At 39.7% G+C, this 23,495-nt stretch overlaps 1 protein-coding gene across 3 annotated transcripts in view; it reads right to left on the reverse strand.

Moving 5' to 3' along the window:
• Positions 1 to 23,495, reverse strand: part of LOC126268083 (mothers against decapentaplegic homolog 4) — a 172,055-nt gene that overhangs the window by 15,428 nt on the left and 133,132 nt on the right. For all 3 annotated transcript variants that reach the window (XM_049973570.1, XM_049973572.1, XM_049973571.1), the window contains one exon: positions 8,143 to 8,273. In XM_049973570.1, coding sequence (XP_049829527.1) covers positions 8,143 to 8,273 — 131 coding nt within the window. The remainder of the gene's footprint in view (positions 1 to 8,142; positions 8,274 to 23,495) is intronic.

Here is a 23,495-nt window from a genome sequence, read left to right on the forward strand (position 1 = left end):
AAAGGGCCATAAGAGCAATAATTAGATGTAGTAGTTGGGCTTACTGTAAAGAACTATTTAAAAAATGATACCCTTATTGCACCAAGTGAATACATTTACCAATGTGTTGTGCACATTGTGGAAAACAGTTCTAAGTACTTCATTAATAGTTCTACACATAATTATGAAACAAAAGGCAGTCTGGACTGATATTTATCAAGGAAACCAGACAAAAAACTCAAAACAGCATTTCCTAACAGGGAATAAAATGGTACTATAAACTGTCCAAGGAGATGAAAAGATCACTGAAATAAATCCGCTTAAAATGGCAACTAAAATATTCTTCATAAGTAATGCACTCTACACAATTAAAATCTATTTTGAGTACTGAAGATCAGTGGTTAATGACAGGGAAAACTATAATGCCCTCTCAAATTACAAAAATGATCACAATGTAATGCTTTTACAAAAAAAATCATGTCCAATGATTGATAGGATATGACAATATTGCCATATCATTGTCCTTGGATCAATACCTCACTCATCATGAGTGGATGCTGACTCAGTTTTTCACGTGTACTGAGGGGAGAACATGAAGAGGCACATGGGGCATAGTTGCATGTTTACAAGCCTGCAGTCAGTTTTCTGAATAGATTGGAGTTAGTGCAAGGGGTACAACAGTGTTTGTAGTCCAAAAGTCACCAGTGGGATGTTGTTAGTGTGTGCAGTGATGCATTGCAACACCGTGTTTTATGCAAGGTGTATCAAAAAGAATTGTCTGATTTAAAAAATCATAACTATTATGTTATTTGAGATATGTACGTGAACAACATACTGTTTGAAAGAGCAAACTCTTGAGTTTTACATCATTCCCACTAGGTAGCAGCAGTGTGCGTCCACTTAAGTTCTAGTAAAAAGTTTTTGGAACAACAGAAAGCGTTTTGTGTTATACATTTTGCACAATGTGGATCAGTAATAACTGTTCAGCATGACTTTCGTACTAGATATGGTGTGGATCCTCCTCCTGCACACAGCATTAGTTGAAGGCATGAACTATTCTGAGAAACAGGTTGTTTGTGTAAAGGCAAATCACTGGGCTGACCTCGAGTGTCTGACACCGACATTGAACACATCCACAATAGTTTCACAAGGAGTCCACAGAAATTCGTTTGTCGTGCAGCTCGACAGCTCAATGTGCCCCTGATGTCCATCTGGCATGTGTTGCATTGATGTTTGCGCATGAAACCATACAAAATTCAGCTACTACAAGCTCTTCGTGAAGGTGACAAAACAGCAACTTGTGGAGTTCTGTAATTTTGTTCTTGGCAAGATGGAGAATGAAAGTTTACTACCATGCTTAGTGACGAGACAACAATCCATTTAAATGGAAAGGTGAACGATCATAAAGTGACAATACGGGGTTCAGAACAACCACATGAAGTTTTACAACATGAGAGGGACTCTCCAAAATTTAATGTGTTTTGTGCAGTTTCACGGGAAAAGGTATACAGTCCACTTCTATTTGCTGAGCACATTGTTACAGGAAACACATATCTTGATATGCTTGAGAACTTTCTTTTCCCACAGTTGGAGACTGATTCAGACAACTTCATTTACCAACAGAATGGGGCACTGCCACACTGGCACCTGGAAGTGCGAGAATTTTTAAATCGAAGGATTACTTAACTATGGATCAGTCACACTGCACCAAAAGATTCAAACTCACATTACTGGCCTCCAAGGTCACCAGACCTGACTGTGTGTGATTATTTCCTGTAAGGGTTTATAAAAGACTTTGTCTATGTGCCTCTGTTACCAACAACAATTACTGAACTGAGGCATCGCATAACAGCAACTGTGGAAGCTGTCACTCAAGACATGCTTGCTGCAGTGTGGGAACAATATGAATTCCACATTGACATATGCCATGCAGCTCAAGAGGGGCATATTAAATACCTATGAAAATGCATGAATTTTTTTTTTTCAGTTTCCCATTCATGAAAAAAACAAAATTCATTGTATAAGTTTATTAGTTTCCGAAATATAGATGTGCCAAAGTGGACAGTTCTTTTTGATAGACTCTGTACGATGAGTTATCTGGTGCAAGTATTACATAAAAGAATATTGTGCAATAAGGAACCAACTGAATGAAGCAGTGCAGCTGTAAGACGCTGACCTCATACAGTGGGACTTCAATTTTATGTTCTCTAATTTTATGTTCTTTGTGATAGTACACCACAAATTTGTAGCAACAGTGAAAAACTCATAATATCAATGCTAAAAATTTTCTGGTTTTACGTTTATTCCTAGTAAAGTTTATTTGATTCAAAATTCTTGTTAAATGTCTCGCTTGACCTCATCCTGTTTTCTTTCTACTGATATTTGATGTGACTGAATGAGTTATAAGTGGCACAAAAGAAGATGGTTCACACCGTGGGTGATGGCAGAGTTAGCGAATGTTTTAACCTGCTGCGGAGAGGGAGATGTGATAGAGGAAATGTTGACATAATCCATGATCAGCATAGCCAACAGAACTTGCATAATTTAGCTTCACCGTGCAATGATGATGGGTCGAGTGCATTTCACACTGTTTTTTTTTTTTGGAAGAACTGATGTAATCGTGATATGGTGGCGCAGTGAAGGCAACCAGGAGTGAGGCTATTGATTTGTCGATCACTATAGCGTCAAGTTGATGTTTCTGGATTGTTAGTGATAGGAGAGTTGTAGCAAGAACTCTTTAGGGAAATATGTGTTTGTGCAATATGCAAAATATTTGTGACAAGTAAGAATATGAATGTTATTGCTCAGGGTTTCACTTTCCAGCAGTTTATGCTGTCCTCTTAGGTTCCTGTCTAACCACACACTCAGAGATCACCACACATTCGGAAATTAACAGAAAAATATTTGTTTCATCCTTCGTTTTCTAACCAGAAATAAATGTTTACCATCATCAAATATTGCAGAACATATTGTATTACAATCCTAAAGAACATGATAGCAAAGATAAGTTGAAAAGGGGGGGGGGGGGGGGTATGCAGCAAGTTGCACAAACTTATAACCTCTAATTCAGCTAACCACAGTGTTAGCCATTACATTACAGTTTAATCATCTGAATTTTGTACTTTGTATTAGTTATCATAATATCTCCTGAAGCCTTACATCGCTGAGCACATTTCACACTATCTTTTGCAGGAACTGACATAATTGTGACATGGTGGCACTGTGAAGACAACCAGGAATGAGGCTACTGATTTGTTGATAATGACATTTAATGATAATTGTGACATATTAAAAACAAAGATATTGTGCCTATCTACCGGCGCTTTCCCGCTTGGTAAGTCTTGGAATCTTTGTTTTTAATATATTTTTCCCATGTGGAAGTTTCTTTCTATTTTATTTACATCATCATTAATTGTGACATATTTGTGATATGCTTTCATTGCACCATTGCTTTTAAATGGCGTACTGTGCACACACGTCACACACTACAAAGGAAATGAATAATCAAAATGCACGCAGTCCACATAGGAGTCGCTCAAAAGCCCTCACAAAAGCTGACATTTGGAAGTCCACTAGTAACGTCATCACTGATTTAAAAAAAAAAAAAATGTAAAGTTGCGTACACACTGTCACTGGAAACATGCTTCTGTTGGGAACATTATTTCCTACAATGTTTCACATCTATTTTGGATTTTGTTTCTGTTCACACTGGCAGCAAACATTTCTTGGTGTATTCACACTGTCTGCAATTATATTTTTTTTATTGTTTTCATATTGTCTGCCATGTCACGTCTAGAGACGAGAAAACTGTAACAAGTGTTGCTGCATTATTAATACATGAAGGTTCATGGAAACAAAATGAAAGACATCATCGTCATTCATTCTTCCTTATTTATTGTCACTTGTGACCTGAAGGCCATAAGCAGTGTTTTGTAGTTTTACAGAATAAGATTGCATTTATCAAAGAATTTTGTAACTGGTTTTAAAACAACGATGGAGAGTTTGTATAGTAATTGGTAATGGTTGATAAAATTGTATTAGCTGTTGTATGAAATCTAATTGTTGGGGGAACTGAATATGGAATATGGAAGACAGATCTAGCTTCCATAATTTCACTTGGATATTGTCTAACGATTTTGATTTGTGTGAGTTTATCTTATTCCACTGGCCACCAAACTCCCAAGATTTAAACACAACTGAGAATATGTGGGATGAACTCAATTGAGCTTTTCGTGTCATTTACCCTCAACTGAGAAAATTAGTGCAGCTGGGTACGGCAGTGGAGCCATCACGACTCAAAATCACTGTCAATATATTTCAGAGCATCGTTGATTCTTTTCCCATGTGCCTCACAGCAGTCTGTGCTGCAAAAGACACTTATTCAGGCTTTTGACAGGTGATCACATTAATGTGACCGGATAGTGTATATCCTGTATGTATACAGCAGAGACATTCAGAGACAAACTGATACAGAAAAATACCTGTGAATTTTTATACAATTAGATTTTTACTACTTCGCAATGCAATCCCCACCAATATTAATACACTTATCACAACAATGAACTACTTTTTTTCCATAACAGTCTTGTTATTTGTGCCACTTTCCCAAAATTTCTCTGACCATCTCACGTTGCTGAACTTTTTTCCATATAATGTCTCCCAACACATTTTTACAAAGGTGTCCTTGATCAGCTGTGCAGTGTGACGGCATGTAAAAATATCATGGTTTTTTCTTTGAGATCCATGATATTTTTCTCTCATTGCTCATTTCACTTCGTTCATCAAATGGCTCTGAGCACTATGAGACTTAACATCAGAGGTCATCAGTCCCCTAGAACTTTGAACTACTTAAACCTAACTAATCTAAGGACATCACACACATCCATGCCCGAGGCAGGACTCGAACCTGCGACTGTAGCAGTCGCGCAGTTCCAGACTGAAGCGCCTAGAACTGCTTGGCCACACTGGCTGGCTCTTTGCTCACCAGCATGTCTGAGTAGCGGAAACTATTTATTGTATGAAATAATCACAAAAAATGACCTCTTGGGCATCCCAAAAGATAGTCAACATGATTTTCCTGCTGATGCTTATGAACTAAATTTCTTTTGGACATATGAGCTGGTGTGCTTCCATTCCAAGTTTTATCTTTTGGATTCTGGTTCAATATGGTGAACCCAAGTATCATCACACATTAAAATATTGTTTAGAAAAGGGTCACCTTCCATCTCATTGGTGTCCTTCAAGATTGCACACAGTCTTGTTTCCTTGCGTTGTTGGTTAACTCTTTTGGGATCCACCTTGCACTTGTTTCACTGTAAATAAGCTTCTTATTGATAATGTTATGAACTATGCCAACAATTACTACTACTGTGTTTGCTATATGTTCAACTGTAACACTTTGGTCTTCATGAATAATGATATCAATGTAAATTTCAAGTGAAAAAGCTGACACTTCAAACCAGAATGCTGCTCATCAGTCACTCCCGTAAGAACATTTTTGTACTGTTCTACCTACTTATAAAAATTTCCATGGTGCATCCAACTTTCACCATATTGTAAAATCATTTGACAAAATATTTTAGGTGGTTTTTCACCTTCGGAAAGCAAAAAACGGATCACTGAATGTCATTTAACTAATTTGGAAACTTTAAGTGGATGTGCCACCATTAAATGCAGTATTGAGGTTATAAGCAACACAATTTTTATCTGTCAGCTGTTCTCAGCTCATCCCAGCGATGCCACCCTAAGGTTACGAAAGTGCAAAACTCGTCCTACCAACTGTTTCTTACACAGTTCGTTTCCTTAAGTAATGAAAGTCCCTCATATACACTCCTGGAAATGGAAAAAAGAACACATTGACACCGGTGTGTCAGACCCACCATACTTGCTGCGGACACTGCGAGAGGGCTGTACAAGCAATAATCACACGCACGGCACAGCGGACACACCAGGAAGCGCAGTGTTGGCCGTCGAATGGCGCTAGCTGCGCAGCATTTGTGCACCGCTGCCGTCAGTGTCAGCCAGTTTGCCATGGCATACGGAGCTCCATCGCAGTCTTTAACACTGGTAGCATGCCGCGACAGCGTGGACGTGAACCGTATGTGCAGTTGACGGACTTTGAGCGAGGGCGTATAGTGGGCATGCGGGAGGCCGGGTGGACGTACCGCCGAATTTCTCAACACGTGGGGCGTGAGGTCTCCACAGTACATCGATGTTGTCGCCAGTGGTCGGCGGAAGGTGAACGTGCCCGTCGACCTGGGACCGGACCGCAGCGACGCACGGATGCACGCCAAGACCGTAGGATCCTACACAGTGCCGTAGGGGACCGCACTGCCACTTCCCAGCAAATTAGGGACACTGTTGCTCCTGGGGTATCAGCGAGGACCATTCGCAACCGTCTCCATGAAGCTGGGCTACGGTCCTGCACACCGTTAGCCCGTCTTCCGCTAACGCCCCAACATCGTGCAGCCCGCCTCCAGTGGTATCGCGACAGGCATGAATGGAGGGACGAATGGAGACGTGTCGTCATCACCGATGAGAGTCGCTTCTGCCTTGGTGCCAATGATGGTCGTATGCGTGTTTGGCGCCGTGCAGGTGAGCACCACAATCAGGACTGCATACGACTGAGGCACACAGGGCCAACACCCGGCATCATGGTGTGGGGAGCGATCTTCTACACTGGCCGTACACCTCTGGTGATCGTCGAGGGGACACTGAATAGTGCACGGAACATCCAAACCGTCATCGAACCCATCGTTCTACCATTCCTAGACCGGCAAGGGAACTTGCTGTTCCAACAGGACAATGCACGTCCGCATGTATCCCGTGCCACCCAACGTGCTCTAGAAGGTGTAAGTCAACTACCCTGGCCAGCAAGATCTCCGGATCTGTCCCCCATTGAGCATGTTTGGGACTGGATGAAGCGTCGTCTCACGCGGTCTGCACATCCAGCACGAACGCTGGTCCAACTGAGGCGCCAGGTGGAAATGGCATGGCAAGCCGTTCCACAGGACTACATCCAGCATCTCTACGATCGTCTCCATGGGAGAATAGCAGCCTGCATTGCTGTGAAAGGTGGATATACACTGTACTAGTGCCGACATTGTGCATGCTCTGTTGCCTGTGTCTATGTGCCTGTGGTTCTGTCAGTGTGATCATGTGATGTATCTGACCCCAGGAATGTGTCAATAAAGTTTCCCCTTACTGGGACAATGAATTCACGGTGTTCTTATTTCAATTTCCAGGAGTGTATTTTGAGCTATTTATTTGCACTGTATTATGATGACAAGTCCTACATCATTGTGAAATGGTCACTGAATGATTAAATCTAATAAGGAAGTATCGGGCACTGTCAGAATACTGGTAAATATTTAAGTGAATGAACTGCCCATAAGCAGCAATTACTTAATTTCAGTTTTTTTTCAATTAACACCAAAACAGTAAGCAACTCCATATCCCACTGTATCACAAGTTCCATTGTTTCTGACTTTTCAGGTCACAGTTTTCGTGGGCTATAAAGCAGTATATGATAAGGAACAGAACTGTTTCAAGAGAAAGATACAATCTTTGATTTATTTTGTTCTTTGTTTGTCTGTGTGGCCTTAAGCAGGTGATGTTTTTACCTTTACTCAAATAAAGCTTCATTTTGGACATATTTCCGTAAATGAGCTTTATGATGTGAGATACTTATGTTAATGTCTCTGATTTTGTTGAACTACTCGGGGGGGGGGAAGGAAGGAATGCTAACCTTATCTTTGACAGAAGAGGGAACAGACACTTCTCATCTGTTATGCTCACAATCATCACTGTTCAGAGTGACTTGGCGAATGCAGAAAGTATTGTTTAACATGCACATAACATATGAGATGACTGAGGTGGATAAAGTAGAAACAACAAGAATATCAACAAATATGCTATGGACTTCGAAGCAAACAAATAGTTTCCCCATGAAATAAAAGAACAGAAAGAGGTTCCATAAGTATAATCCATCTTAACACATCGTTCTTTATGCAAATGTATGCAAGGGAGAAATTAGCAAAAGCAAAGTGAACTGATTAGAAAACAAGATGGAAGCAATATATATTGTACGAAGAGAGCTTGATGATTACTTAGTGATTACAAAAACTAGATTTTTGAAAACTGTATTTTACAGCGCATTATTACCTCAATCCAGCATGGAGTTTCCTTTATGGACTGGCGTGGGTAGTCTGGACCCCAACCCTTCACAAAACTCAGTCGTAAGATGCAAAGCCTCCTCAAATCATCGACTCCAATTCCAGCAGCTGCACTTAAACCTAAAAGTAACACATGGAAAGTCCATATTACAGACACTGAAATAATTACTACAGGTTCTTCTCATCCACTTCTGTGGTACAATGCATACTTCCAGCAAGTGGTTAGAGTTCGAAACTAACAGCTGATATCATTTTACACATGTAACTTAATTTTATTCTTCAGACATTTAGATGTTTACAATGAAACTTTCTTCCCTAAACCAATAACACGGTTATAAAGAGTAAGATTACTATCATAATTTTCATCTTTTCTAGGTTATATCACGTCAATAATGAGTTCTGTAGTTTCAAAATCAAACAAATATTGCTCCATTTTGTGTAAAGAGCTGCCTTTTTGATCTTCAAATTCTCAGTCTACTCAGAGAATAAATAATAAATCCAACTATTATTTTTCCACGTATAAGCAAACAAGAGTTTTCCAGTTTTCAAAAAATATCATCACTTTATATGACCAAAATTGTTACAGGGAGACAAATGACAATGTCTAGAGTAATCTAGATCTAACAATGGAAAACCAGGATGGAGTTTAACAATATTATGAAAAGGAAAGTTGCTATTCACAATATAGCGAAGATGCTGTGTGTGTGTGTGTGTGTGTGTGTGTGTGTGTGTGTGTGTGTGTGTGTGTGTGTGTGTTCTAATTTTGATGAAGACCTTACTGGCCAAAAGCTATATTTGTGACAGTCTTCTTATTGTACTTATCTGTGACTTAGCACCTCTGCTATATGGTGAGCAGCATCTTTCCTTTTCATACTATTGATGGAGTAATATAGACATGTACATAACTTTAACAAAGTGCTGTTTAATATATTTAAGTGTAGGAATCTCAGCAAGCAATGCCCCCCCCCCCCCCCTCTAAATAGCATGAATGTGCACTCTGCAACAGAGTAGCCATGGCATTGGTGCTTGATTGGGCACTATATGGATCATCCTTCTTAATACTGAAAGCTCAGGTCTTCACAGATTGCAATTTCCTCTACAGCATGTGCTGCTTTCCAAAAACTAATTTACCCTCAAGTAATGTCAACGGCTTCACTGATGTTTACCTACTTTCCAACAACCTCCCTTAGTCATTGTCATCAATGGCAATCCTCTACCTGCCTTTGATATAGGCTATTTTCTTTCCTTTGCTCCATCTATTTTCGGTTTGTCCTTTCCTTAACTATTACTTGTTAACTGTGCTCTCTGCCACTTTTAGCTGCTTTGGTTAACAAATTTTTCTTGTTACAAGTGTTTAACTTTGTAATTCTCTCTCCTCTCCTGCCTTGCTCTTTTGTTTGGATTCCTGGCTAACTGTTGCAGTTAATTCCAGAACTGTCTCATATTCTGAGTAAGGTGTAAGTTGTTAAGGTATTGGACTCACATCTTTTATGAATAAGTGAAACAGAGCAAGTGCACGTGACTGGAATGGATGTGTGTAATGTGGTGTTATGTTTGTGCTGGATGATGACAAGAGAAGGGAGGGTGTGAAACATGGTGCCAGCACACAGGCTACTCTCACCAAATAACACCAGGGGACTGCCATGCTCTCAGTCCGATCACCATCAACAGTATAACAGTATCACATGCTCTCATTCCATGAGATGCTGCACAGAAGTTTGGAATTTAATCCAGGACACTGGTGCAAAGCCTGGTGAGCAGGATCTCTTTGCACCAGTCGTCTTGCCCTTTGCCTGTGGAGAAGCTAGCAATATGCCATATAGTTTGCTCACACCTGTGAGCTAAAAAATGTGTGCATTTATCATCTGCAGAGAATATCTTTAATTGCAAAACAAAGGATGCCTTTGACTAAAATGGTCTTATAGATAAAGATTATTGGCAACAAATCTAAATTAAAAACTACTATGAGGGGGTTAAAAAAGGGTGGCGGGGTACAGTTGTCCCATCAGTGCTTCCCCTGTTCGAAACGTTTTTGTAGTCGTATGGCTGACAGCTCCTTCCTTGTTTTTTTTTTTTTCCTTTTTTTTCCCTTGACTGCTTCAATGTTGTCAAGTCAGTGTCCTTTCATGACCTTTTTCATGTGTACAAATTAGAACGTCACAAAGAGCCAGGTTAGGTGAGTAAGGTGTATGGGCCAATGGAACAATACCATTTTTAGCCAAAAACTGCGTAATAGAGATGACTTTGTGTGCAGGTGTGTCCTTGTGGTGGAAGAAACAGTTTCCTGTCTGTCACAAATCGGGTCTTTTTTAATAAACACCACTGTGCAATCTTCTTAAAACAAAAGGTTACATTGACGGTCTGACCTGGGGCAACAAATTCTGAATGAACTACACCCTTGGCATCATAAAAGCAAATCAGCATTGTTTTAATGTTTCATTTGACTTGACAACATTTTTTTGGATGGGATGACGATGATGTCTTCCATTGACTTGACTGTTGCTTTGTTTTTGGGTCATAACTATAGTACCATGACTCATCAACAGTAATGACATTTGACAGAAAATTTGGATCAGTTTCAAGCTGTTGTTTCAAAGCATGACATGTTTCAACTCGCTGTTCCTTTTGATTGTCAGTCAGAATCCGAGGTACAAACTTGGCAGCAATCCTTTTCATTCCCAAATCTTCTGTTAAAATTCACTGAACCAAGCTCCAAGATAAACCACTAATCTCTTACACTTGATCAATTGTCTTTCGATGGGCTGTGAGCACAAGCTCTTGAATTTTTTCAACATTTTCATTGATTTGGGCATTTTATGGACATCCAGAATGAGGTATGGCATCAACTGACATGTCACCATTTTTAAATAGAGCAAACCTTTCGTACATTTGAGTTTTCCCCATAGTGTCATCTTGGTAAGCTGTTTTCAATTTTAAAACAGTTTCAGCAGCATTTTTATCGAGTAGAAAACAAAATTTCACAACTGCATGATGTTCACTTAAACTTGCCATCATAAAAAACAAAACAGCGCTAGCGAAAGCAATCACAGCAGGTGAAAAGGAAAAGACAGGTCTACAATACAGGCGGCACTGAAATGGCAACGAGTTGCGTTATACACGCCTAGCCGCAGAAATGTGTATTACACAAACTCCGCCCATGGCAATTTATTTCCGAGGCTTTTTTTTTTTAATTAAAAAAAAAAAAAAATCCCCTTGTACTGTGTCTGACAAATGTTCCTATGGATATGGGTTTTGTTATATTTGAACTTATCTAATCTTAATAGAATTTCTATGTGCATGTAACAGTGCTATGACTTTCAGTTTTGTATTCAGTTTGTTGTTTATTTGATATGTTTTAGTATGTTACAATATTATTTTACAGAATTGCTCTTTTGCATTAATAAATGTGCATATTTATATACTGGCTATTTCACGAATTACAATTATGTGGCCTCTAACCAAATAATACATTATTTGGTGACGAGAATTCAAACAATTGTAAAGATGATCCAGAATGGTAATGGAAGAGCTCATGGACCTTATCAAGATGTTGATGCTGCAACTGTGGAGTTCATGGAACAACGACAGGAAGTGTCAAAAGAACAATGAGATTTTCTAAAACTGGTGACAAAACAGAGTGCTATGTCACTGGAAAAAAAAAAATCAAGTGTTCCAGTTTTTCCTGCATCTGAAAGAACAAAGGAACAATGGGACACATACCCGAGGCACACTTGGCAACAGCAAATGACCAGAAATGGGCATATTTCCTGTCATAGCACTGACACATTCCACCTGCTGGTGAAGCTCTTTGGACAAAAGGACATCAGTAAGAAAAATTCAGAGCTAGTTAAGCAACTATCAATCCATTTTAAATAAAAAAATGCATGTGCTTGTGGCCATTTCCAAATTCCTCAAAGACAATAAAGAAGCTTGGGCAGGCATATTCAGAATTGATTGCTGATTTAAGTGTGAATATGAGGGTCAAGAGATCGCTTAAACTGACAGATTGATCAGTGATGATATTATACTGCATACCTCCCATTGTGAAATGTGTAATTTGTCTCTGCAGTATAGCAGCAATCCTCACTGGCAAAGTTCTGAAGACTACTGAAACATATGAAGCTACTCAATGAACTGTAAAACCAAACAAGGCTGAAAATACAGTACATTCACCAGAACTTTTACAAATGACAAGCCACTAAAAGCTGAAAAACCCACATACAAGAACTTCATCATAAGAAATAAACACTAACCAGGTAAAACTATAAGACTTGCTCAAAATATGCAGTAAACTATAGCTGGAATCTATGCACATTCAGAAATGCAGTGAGCAATATTTGCAAGAAGATCGGCCACATCCGCCTGCGGCAAAATAAAAATCTTTTCACTGCCAAGAAGCATCAATATTGAGACTTGCAGACTAGGAAAACAGAATGAAGTAAATTAAGTTACATTGACTGAAGAAAACTGTAGTAATGAAATCGTCAGCAGTGAAGATGCAGTAAAAGTCTACATAACACTGGATATCAACGGCTGCACAACAACGTTCTAGTACAGCTTGCTCACAAATAAACCTATATGCTTACGAATTACTTCAACACTAAATGTACAAAGCAGCCAGATTAATTTACAGGGAAAATGGATGGCAACTGTCAAATACAATGAACCAAAAAGCTTTAATTAATTATTGTGAACTCATGAAAAGCAACCAGTCTCTTTGGCATGAACTGGTTCAATGTCTTCAACTTAAATACAAGGTCTGTTCAAAAAATTCCGGAACATTCGTAATTTTGCGCCAATGGTGTATGTTGGAGACAGAAGTGGTTGGCAACCCTGCACATGCTTCAGTATAATATGTAACTGCCGCAAGGTTCAGTGTTGTACATCTGTTAGTTATTGTTTGGTGCTGTACTGAATAGAACTTTGTGTCCCACAGTTTGTGAATTTCAAGATTGTTAGAGGAGCAACGTGTCTGCATTAAATTTTCATGACCCTCAAGAAAACCCATACAGAAACACACCAAGTGATGCAGGAAGCCTATGCTGATGAGTGTTTAAGATGTACTCAGTGTTATGGATGGTCACACGGTTTAAAATCGCTGAACGGAAGTTAAAGATGACTCTCATTCAGGACGCCATCGACATCTACCGATGATGCTCACGCCAGGAACTTCAACAAAATTTTGCATGTCATTCAAAGACTGACTGTCCGAGAAATTGCAGAAAAATGTAACATTTCAGTTGGATCATATCATGAAATACTGTCTGACAATCTTGGAATGCATTGTGTTACCACCCAGTTCGTCCCAAGGTATGAGTCAAGACCAGAAAGACCTTTGCCTCACAATCTGTGATGAGCTTTTCCGTTGTGCAAATGAGAACAAGATGTTCCTTAACAGAAGTATAACTGGTGTGGGTCTGTGGCTATGATGTTGAGACCGAGGCTCAATCTACACAACGGGTCAGGAAAGTTTCTCGAAGACCAAAAAGAACTTGTCAGGTCAGGTCAAATGTCAAAGCCATGTGATAGTTTTCTTTGACTTTGAAGGATTAGTTCACCATGAATTTGTGCCACAGGGACAAATTGTTAATCGGTGGCAATATTGGGACATGTTGCAACACCTGTGAAAAAATATGAGAGGGAAACGGCCTGAAATGTCGCGAGACAATTCATGGCTCTTGCTTCACGAAAATGCACCCGCACATTCACTGCTATCAGTGCGTGACTACTGCACAAAAAATGAAATCACTATGCTGCCTCATCCTCTGCTCTCTCCAGACCTGGTCCCTATGGACTTTTTTATATTTCCAAAGTTGAAATCCCCATTGAAAGGATGAAGATTTGCAATGATAGATGAGATAAAAGAAAGTTCGCAGATGGCGTTTCACGTAATCCAGTAAGAGGTGTATCAAGACTGCTTCTGGAAGTGGAAACTGTGTTGGGAGCACTGCATCAATTGTAGAGGAGAGTATTCTGAAGCAGATTGTGCACAATAAGTAAAAGGTAAGCATAGAAAAATTTTGTGGACAAAGTTCCAGAATTTTTTAAACAGACCTCATATTAGCAAAAGGAAGTCACAGCCTATAAACATGGTGGATCAAAATAGTGAAAACAGTTTTAAAGAAGCCAAAAAGAAAATACGCCACAACCTTGAATCTCTTTTCCAGTGCCTGGCTTAGGCAAATGTAAAATCTACAAAGCAGTCATGTAACTGAAGACAGGAGCTACACTAAATTTTTCAAGCACTGACCAATATCATTGGCTATGATGGATAAAGTTAAAGAAAGACTGAACAAAGAAGGAATCTGGAAGCCAGGGAAACCCAGTTAATGAGCTACACAACTGTGGCTGTACCAAAGCCAAACGGATCAATAAGAAGCTGTGGAGATTTCAAAGAATGACCAGTATCCAATCCCTAGTTGGCCTAGGAGCTCCTTCAAAAAATTAGATATGGCAAATGTTTTACAAAAATTGATGTATTGGACACACATCCACAGTGGGAAGTAGATGTAGAACTCAACAAGATGACAGTTGGCAATACTCCAGTTGGTCTGTTTGTTTACCAGATGTTACCATTCGGCATAACAAGTGCTCCTGCAATACACTAACAATTTGTTGAAGAAATGACAAGTATGAGGGTAATCCCAAAAGTAAGGACTCCTATTTTTTTTAAAAGTACATAGACTGTTATTTTTAAATGGTTGACATCAGTTTACAGGTTGAACATTTAGCTTATTTTTCGACATAATCACCATTTCTGTCGATGCATTTTTGTAGATGCTGTGGCAGTTTTTATATGCCCATGTCATACCAGCTCGCCGCCATGCTGTTCAGAAGGCTATGAACCTCTTCTTTCACCTTGTCGTCGGAGCTGAATCGCTTTTTGGCCAAATGTTCTTTTAACCTAGGGAACAGGTGATAGTCACTGGGCACCAAGTCAGGACTATAGGGGTGGGTGGGTGATTATGTTCCACTAAAACTGTTGCAGGAGAGCAATGGTTTGCCGAGCGATGTGTGAGCGAGCGTTGTCATAGAGAATGTGTACGCCCTTGCACAACATTCCTATTTCCCGGTTCCGAATTGCCTGTTTGAGTTTTTTCAGAGTCTCACAGTACCTGTCAGCGTTAATTGTGGTCCTAGTGGGCATAAAGTCGACCAAAAATACCCCTTTCCGAACGTAAAAGACAGTTGTCATGACTTTACCGGCAGACCGTGTTTGTTTGAATTTACGTGTCTTTGGTGAAGAAGGATGCCGCCACTGGCATGATTGTTGCTTGGTCTCAGGTGTAAAGTGGTATTCCCAGGTTTCGTCACCCGTGACTACTGAGTCCAGAAAGTTATCCTGTTCAGCTGCAAGGCGGTGAAGTAATGCATGGGAAGCATCAACTCGTTGCCGCATGTGGTCCTCCGTCAGCACGCGTGGCACCCATCTTGCGCACACCTTCTGGTAGTTCAATCTTTCCGTTAAAATTCTGTAAGCAGTGCTTTGGGAAACCTCAGGAACCAACATGCAGAGATCATCCAGGGTGACCCGCTGATCTTCACGCATGTTTTGCTAAACCTCCAACACTGTCTCCTCAGAAATTGTTTATCTTCTGCTCCTTTGTTCGTCGTGAATTTCAGTCCGACCAGCTGCAATTTCTCTACACCACTTATGAACATATTTGACATCCATGCATAACTCACCATGCACTTCCATCAATTGGCGATGGATTTCAATCCATGCACTGCCCTTTGCATTCAAAAACCAAATAACTGCGCGCAATTCTCACTTGGCGGTAACATCCAATGGGAGCTCCAGTCCCAACGGCTGCCAAGCCAAGACCGAGCACCTCAGCATGGCGTGCACGTATTTACAAACAGCATGTGAAACACTCTTCATAACAGTGTGATGAACTGCCACACAAACAGACCTCTGTACTTATAAAAAAATATGAGACCTTACTTTTGGGATTACCCCGTACCATACCAGAACATGCTGATTACTTGGATGTCATAACTGTCACAGACACAAACATGGATGAGCACGTGGAGAATTTGGACAAGCTTTTCACATGACTGGAAGAACGGGGCCTCACATGCAATAGAAAGAAATGTGAAATCTTCAAAAACAAAGTAGAATACCTAGGCCATGAGGAATCCAGAAATCCACCCACATGGAAGCAATAAAATCTCTGACTCTTCCAAAGAATATCCAGGAACTAAAATCTTTCACTGAAAAAGTAAATAACTACAACAAATTCATCAAGTGGTTAGTTGGAATTGATAGACCACTGAATCAACTTTGGAAGACAAATGCACAGTTCAAATGGACCAAGCAAGAAGCAGAAGCATTTCTTAAGCTCAAGAAGGAAATTACTTAGGAAACTAAACTGTTGCACTTTCACAGAACTAAAACTGTGGTATTAGCCACTGATGCTTCTTTGTATGGAATGCAAGCAGTATTGTCCACAAGTATTCACATGGATCAGAAAACCTATCACTTTTACTTCCAAAACTTTAAATAAACATCAGGCCAGATATAGCACTATTCATAATTTATGAGATCCGGAAATTTCACCAATACTTGTATGGAAGAAGGTATCAACTGTTTGCCAATCACAAGCCTATGGTTGCAATATTCCAGTAATGACAGTTCACATTGATGAGATATAACTAATACATCAGATACAGGTCAACAGAAAAACATTGCAAAGCTGATGTCTTACGCAGGCTGCCTGCAGGTCCAGATGAAAAATTCAGTACGTCCAGAGAATTTTGCTTGCAGATTAATGAAGAAATTAATAAAGAGACCAATTCATTTTCAGTTGATCACAGAAAGTTTCGAGAAGCCATGAGCAAAGATGCAGCTTAAAAATGGTTCTGCATTATGTGAAGAACATCGCCAAACTATTTGCCAAAAGACAAAAAAATTTTTGAAGCTGCGTTTTAGCAAAAGGACTTCCCTCATCACCACCATGGCTTGTCACTTCTTCAGACAGATTTCACAATGCTTTTCATACCCAAAACCGACCGTAAAAAGATTTTGAAGAAACTGCACGAGGGACACAGGCGCATTATCATAATGAAACAAATGCCAAGAAGATATTGTTGGTGGCCAAAAATTGACAAAGAAATTGAAGAAATGGTCGTACAATGTGAACTTTGTCAAATGGCAAAACCAAACCCCAGAAAGCATCTTCAAAGGTCCCAAACAACTGAAGCATAGGAAAGGAATTCACACTATCTACGTTGAACCATTCTGGGAGCAATCCTGGTCAATATATGTGGATGCATGTCATATTTCCGTTATATATTTGACATAACCTCAGCAACAAGCCACAACAAAAGCAGTCAAAAAATCTTTGCTATATGATGATTCCCCAATACCACACTTTCTGACAATGGTACAAAATTTGTATCAGAGAAATTCAAAAATTCCATGACATGAATCACACACACCACTTGACTACACCTCAATTTCACCTTGCTTCAAATGGTGAAGAAGAAAGACTTGTCAGGACTTTCAAGGAAGACATGAAAAGGGTTAAGTGGGGACAAGGGAACAAGCAAGATGCTATACAGGAAATTCTGATTCTTATCACAAAACTCCAATTCCAATAACTGGAAAATCACCTGCTGAATTACTTCATGACAATCAACCAAAAATCACACTGTCAAGATACTTAAGCAAAAAGATGCACCTTCTAAAACATTGTGCACAAGTTAATAGGTGTGAAAAACTCAGTGTGTTGCGTGTAAAGGAGGTGGGAGGGGGGGACGGCCAAAAATAGACAGGTCAGGAAATGACAGATGTAGAAAACTAAGAAATGCTGGAACGGAAGGAATTTACGTAATATAACGCCAGATGGGGGGCGAGAACCAAGGCCATATTGTAGCACTCGTTCCCACTTGTTGAGTTTGGAGTAACTGGTATCTGGGGGAAGAATCCAGATGGAACATGTGATGAAACAGGTGCCGAGGTCTCGGCTCTTATGTTTTATAACATGCTCTGCAACAGGATATTGAGTGTTGCCAGTATACACCCTCTGCCTATGCCCTGACTGATAACTGGGTGGTAGTCAAGCTAATGTAAAAGGCTGGTACATGATGTGTCGTTTCACAGGTGGCTCTCCCTTTGATAATATATATCTTGCCAGTTACAGGGCTGGAATAAGTAGCGGTAGGAGGGTGCACAGGGCAATTTTTGCAGTGGGGACGGTCACAGGGGTAGGAGCCAATGGGTAGGGAGATGGGTGCAGAAGGAGCACAGGCTCTGACGAAGATATTGAGGATGTTGGGAGCGTGATGAAAAGCTATTCTAGGTATGGTACGCAAAATCTCAGACAGAATGGATCTCATTTCAGGGCTTGATTTTACAAAGTCATGACCTTGTCAAAGTAGCTGATTAATACATTCAAGATAGTAGCTGATTAATTTATTCAAGACCAGGGCAATACTGGGTGACAAGTGATGTGCACCAAAGTTGTTTTTTCGAGGGATCAGCAGTACCAGGATTGGATGTGATGATCCAGGATATGTACATTTGAACTAGGCTGTTTGGGTAATTACGTCCAGTGAAGGGTTAGGTGAGAATGGGGATATATTGCTCTAAAGAGTTTGCATTCAAACAAATATGTTTGTCTCAAATGCCAAGGTTGTATGAAAGGGAACATTTGACTAGGAAAGGATGGAAACTGCCAAAATGTAATTACTGTTGTCTGTTAGTAGGTTTAATGTGGATGGAAATGTGTGTACGAACAGGTCAGTGGTACGGCCATAGGAACCAGGATGGCTCCTTCCTAATACAACCTTTCATGGTTCATTTGGAGGAGACTTTCCTGGGATCCATAAGCTTTCAGCCCCTGTTTTGGTTTAGATACAATGATGACACCTTTGCTGTATGGACTCATGATAAGGCTGACCTGTTAAAATTCCTGGAACATCTACATACCTTCTTCCAATTAAATTTCTCATGTTCTTATTCCAAATTCCACACCACTTTTTTTTATGTTGATCTCATCCTCACTGAAAGCCAGCTACGCACTTCTGTACTCATTAAGAGGGCTAGAAAGTCAGTCTGGCCGACTTAGCAGGAGAGGCACTACAGGACATTTTAATTTCCACTGTCTATACTTTTACACATAAGTTCATAAAACTTTGTCAGCATCACCAGGAAGGATTCAGTATTCACACTCAAAGAAGTGGAAATTCAAAAAACATAACAATATAAATTTTTTATATGTGAAATTTCATCATTTTTTTCACTGACTATTGGCCGCATTTGTTGCTACAGATACACTTTTCTTCATAAGTAAGAGAGATTCTTTGATGAATTTTGCACAGCATACAAATCACACTTACAGGTGTATGAAACTCAAGAATTTACTTACTTTATGAAACAATGAAAAAGCTGTTACATTTTAATCTTCATGTTTAACTCAAATTTTATAGTTAATTGCAGTAAAACTTCATTTATACATTTTTCAATGGACTACAGAAAAAAAGGGAAAAAAAGGTATAAGTGTGAAACACATATAGGGCCTACATGAAATACAGCACCACACTATCAAATTAATTGGAAAACACAAATGAAAAATCCAGTAAATAAAAAGTTACGTTCTACAGAACATTATACAGGCTTACTAGGTACCATACTTAACAAGGATATAAAGAAAAATGTAAACTTCTACACAGAAAACAAACGTCATTTTGTAAAAAAGTACGTAAATTTTGCTAGTTTTTTCTTTGACGCCTCAATAGCATACACTTTACCCTCAATATGGGTTAACTCTGTCATTATTTCATCAGAAACATTGTGGCACATCACGAATTGTTTCATTATTTCTAATGTATTTACTGCATTGTTAAACGTCACACTTTGTGGTGAAATGAATTCCCAGCCATGAATGGTCATTGCCAACATCAACACACTAAACCACCGAAGCCGTAAGTAAAATTATACCTGGCGGGCAATTGCTTGCACTGCAATTGCATCTGCACAAAAAGCAGAAGAAAAGGAAACTAACTTGGGTGAAGATGTGGACTTCACGGCGAAATGCGAAAGATATACAACAAAATTTGTCATGGGAGCTGCAAGTCGAGGACATAAAGTTGCATGAAAATCCCTATGGGAATGGATGAAAGTACATTTCAATATGTGCTCAAAAAAGTGGCTCCTCATATTATGAAGCTGAACATTCTCCTCAGAAATGGTACATCCGCAAAAGACAGACTTACCATAACACTGTGATTTTTAGCTACTCTAGTTTACAGTGCTGGTATAGCGCTCTAATACTGCAGTGCACATTGACGAAAATAATATCAGAAATGCTTGAAGCTATTTATAATGCACTGAAGGAGGAATATGTGAAGGCAAATAAATTTAATATCTACTGCAGTCATGAAAAATTTTAATTTCCACAGAAGTTGTAGATTTTCTCCTTTATATTCTCAGGGGTATATTCTGGCCATAATTCATGCCTAATAGCATCTGCAATTTTTTATAGTTCTCTCTTTATTTTTGTTTTTGTATCTGCATCAAATATTTCCATCAATTTCATTATATATGCGACTTACCATGTAAATTTGGGAGTCATACTGAAAAACATTGTGTGTCAGACAGCTGCAGCGGTGCTAGAGCTTCAAGCAGTTCATTTCTCGAAGCACTAAATGTGAAACGAACACTTCCTTTGATCAAATCTAAAGTGAGGCGCTAGATTTGATCAAAGAAAATTTGACAAATGCCTAAATTTGATAAAGTTCCTTACTACACTACCAAATTTTATTATAGTCTAATAGCAGCCTTACCAATCCACTTCCCGGCAATCCACTCTGAAACACTGTGTCTTAACTTGTGCACACAGTGGATATTTTGCTGGGAAGAAAACCATGTAAGTGAGAAAAAAGTATAAAAATGAATAAATGAGGTTTTATTGTATCTCAAATTTTACCACAGTTTTTAACAAATTGGAAAATTCTAATTTCATAGATCTGTAAGTATGGTTAGTATGATGTGCAAAATTCATCAAAGAATCTCTCTTACTTATGAAGAAAAGTGTACCTATAGCAACAAATACAGCCAATAGTAAGTGAAAAAAATGATGAAATTTCACATGTAAAAAAAAGTTATATTTTGAACTCCCAATGCTATGAGTGTGAATCCTGAATCCTTCCTGGTCATGCTGACAAAGTTTTATGATTTTATTTGTAAAAGCTCAAACAGTGGAAATTAAAATTTCCTGTGGTGCCTCTCCTGCTCCAAGTGAGGTCATTTGACATCCTACCCCACTTAAACCTAACAATGATACTTACATTTTGATGGTTGCCATCCTTTCCATGTCAAACATTCCCTCCCATACAGCCTTTGCATTTGAGGCAAACATATTTGTTCAGATGTAGACTCTTTAAAGCAATACATCAACATTGATACCTCAGCCTTCACTGGATGTAATTACTGCAACAGTCTAGTTCAAAAGCAGATTTCCCAGGCCACTACATCCAATTTTGGTACTGCTGATCCCTCCAAAAAACAACTTCCGAGCACACCACCTGCCACCCTGTATTGTCATGGTCTGATATGTATCAATCAGCTACTTCAACAAGGTTATGGGTTCCTAATATCATGCCCTGAAATGAGATCCATTCTGTTTGAGATTTTACCAACCACACCTAGAATAGCTTTTTGTCACCCTCCCATCACCGCAATATTCTTGTCAGACCCTATGCTCCTCCTACACCCATCTCCCTACCCTATGACTCCTAACCCTGTGACTGTCCCTGCTGCAAGACTTTTCCTACACACCCTTCTACCATTACTTATTCCTGCCCTGTAACGGGCAAAACTTATATTATCAAAGGGACAGGTAACTGTGAAACAACACGTGAATATACTAGCTGTTATGTAAATGCTGTTGGGCCTTTTACATCAGCATGACTACCACCCAGTTATCAGTCAGGGCATAGGCAGAGGGTGTATACTGGTAACACACATTATTCTGTTGCAGAGCATACTCTACAACACGAGAGCCATAAGCTCGGCGCCTGTTTCATCACACGTGCCATCTGGATTCTTCCCCAAGATACCAGTTTCTCTGAACTCAACAAGTGGGAACTAGTGCTGTATCATGTACTTGGTTCTCACCACCCACCTGACCTTAATTTATGTAAATGCCTTCCATCTCAGCATTTCTTCACAGTAACTACTACTTTTTTCACTCCATTGTAGTTTCCTACATCTGTCATTTCCTGCCCCGTCTATTTTTCACCACCCCCCTCCCACCTCTTTTACGTGCAACACACTTAGCTTTTCACTCTTATTAATTCGTGCATGATGGTTTAGTAGTAATCTCTGTCTTGCATACTACCATGTCTTCCACCTTTAAGCTCTCAAGTTTTCAAATTTTATCTGGTGCAGTCCCCAACAATTGGTCTTTCCTTCTCACCCAGTCTGGTAAATCTCCACTGACCCTGGGTGACTTCTCTGAGCTGTACCCACTTTCCTAAACCTATCCATCCTTTTCCTTCACTCCTCATCCTTGCCCTTCAATTCCTCTGCCAGAAGAAGGAACTACTGGTTCTGAAGGTTGTAAAAGTTAAACCTTTGTGTGAGTGTTTTCTCCTGCTGCCTCAAGGTGAGTAAATTTTTTATCTAGTCACTTACATTAATTTGTTAAGTGTGTTATATCCACATGTAGCTGGATATCAGAGCATATGTCGGTACTCAGGAGAGAAACAGGTGAAGCAAAAGGTGGAAGGGCTGTCTGTGTAAGAGAACATACTACCAAGCGGTAGTCGAGCTAAACACAACTGACCAACAGCAGAGAAAATTACAGACTAGAAAAACCACTTAAGCAACCTAGGCAACAAAGAGAGGTAAAGCAAGAACCTTCACCACAATTATGTCAACAAGCCAAAAACAAAGAGAGGGAAACAATCCAAAACACTATCAGGTAGAAGAACCAAATGGCAAGCTAGGTTGTTATTAGTCCATAGTACAGAATTGACAGTAATCAGCAATGTCAGATGCAAGTACAGAACAGACTGACTGACTGCTGGTCAGCCATATTTATATGGAGTGTGAAGAACACTACTGGCCAGCATATTTTTGTGGTGAGATGGGTGGCAAACTCGTTACGAGCATTCAGAGCTGCTGTGAAACTATGCCCTCTACTGGCCACCTAAGTCCATTTCCTCCAGCAGATATTTAATTTCTGCTGAGCCTGATACCATACCTTCCTCCTCCCCCCAAAAACAGGTATGTATGGACAGAAATGCCCCGGACGGTGCTGTGGAGATATGGACGAAGACCCACGCCTTTCGATTGCAGGCAGTGGGAAGAAAGGTTTCCGACGGCATCTATCA

The sequence above is a fragment of the Schistocerca gregaria genome, chromosome 4 (genome assembly GCF_023897955.1).
Source record: "Schistocerca gregaria isolate iqSchGreg1 chromosome 4, iqSchGreg1.2, whole genome shotgun sequence".
NCBI classification, from domain to species: Eukaryota; Metazoa; Arthropoda; class Insecta; order Orthoptera; family Acrididae; genus Schistocerca; species Schistocerca gregaria.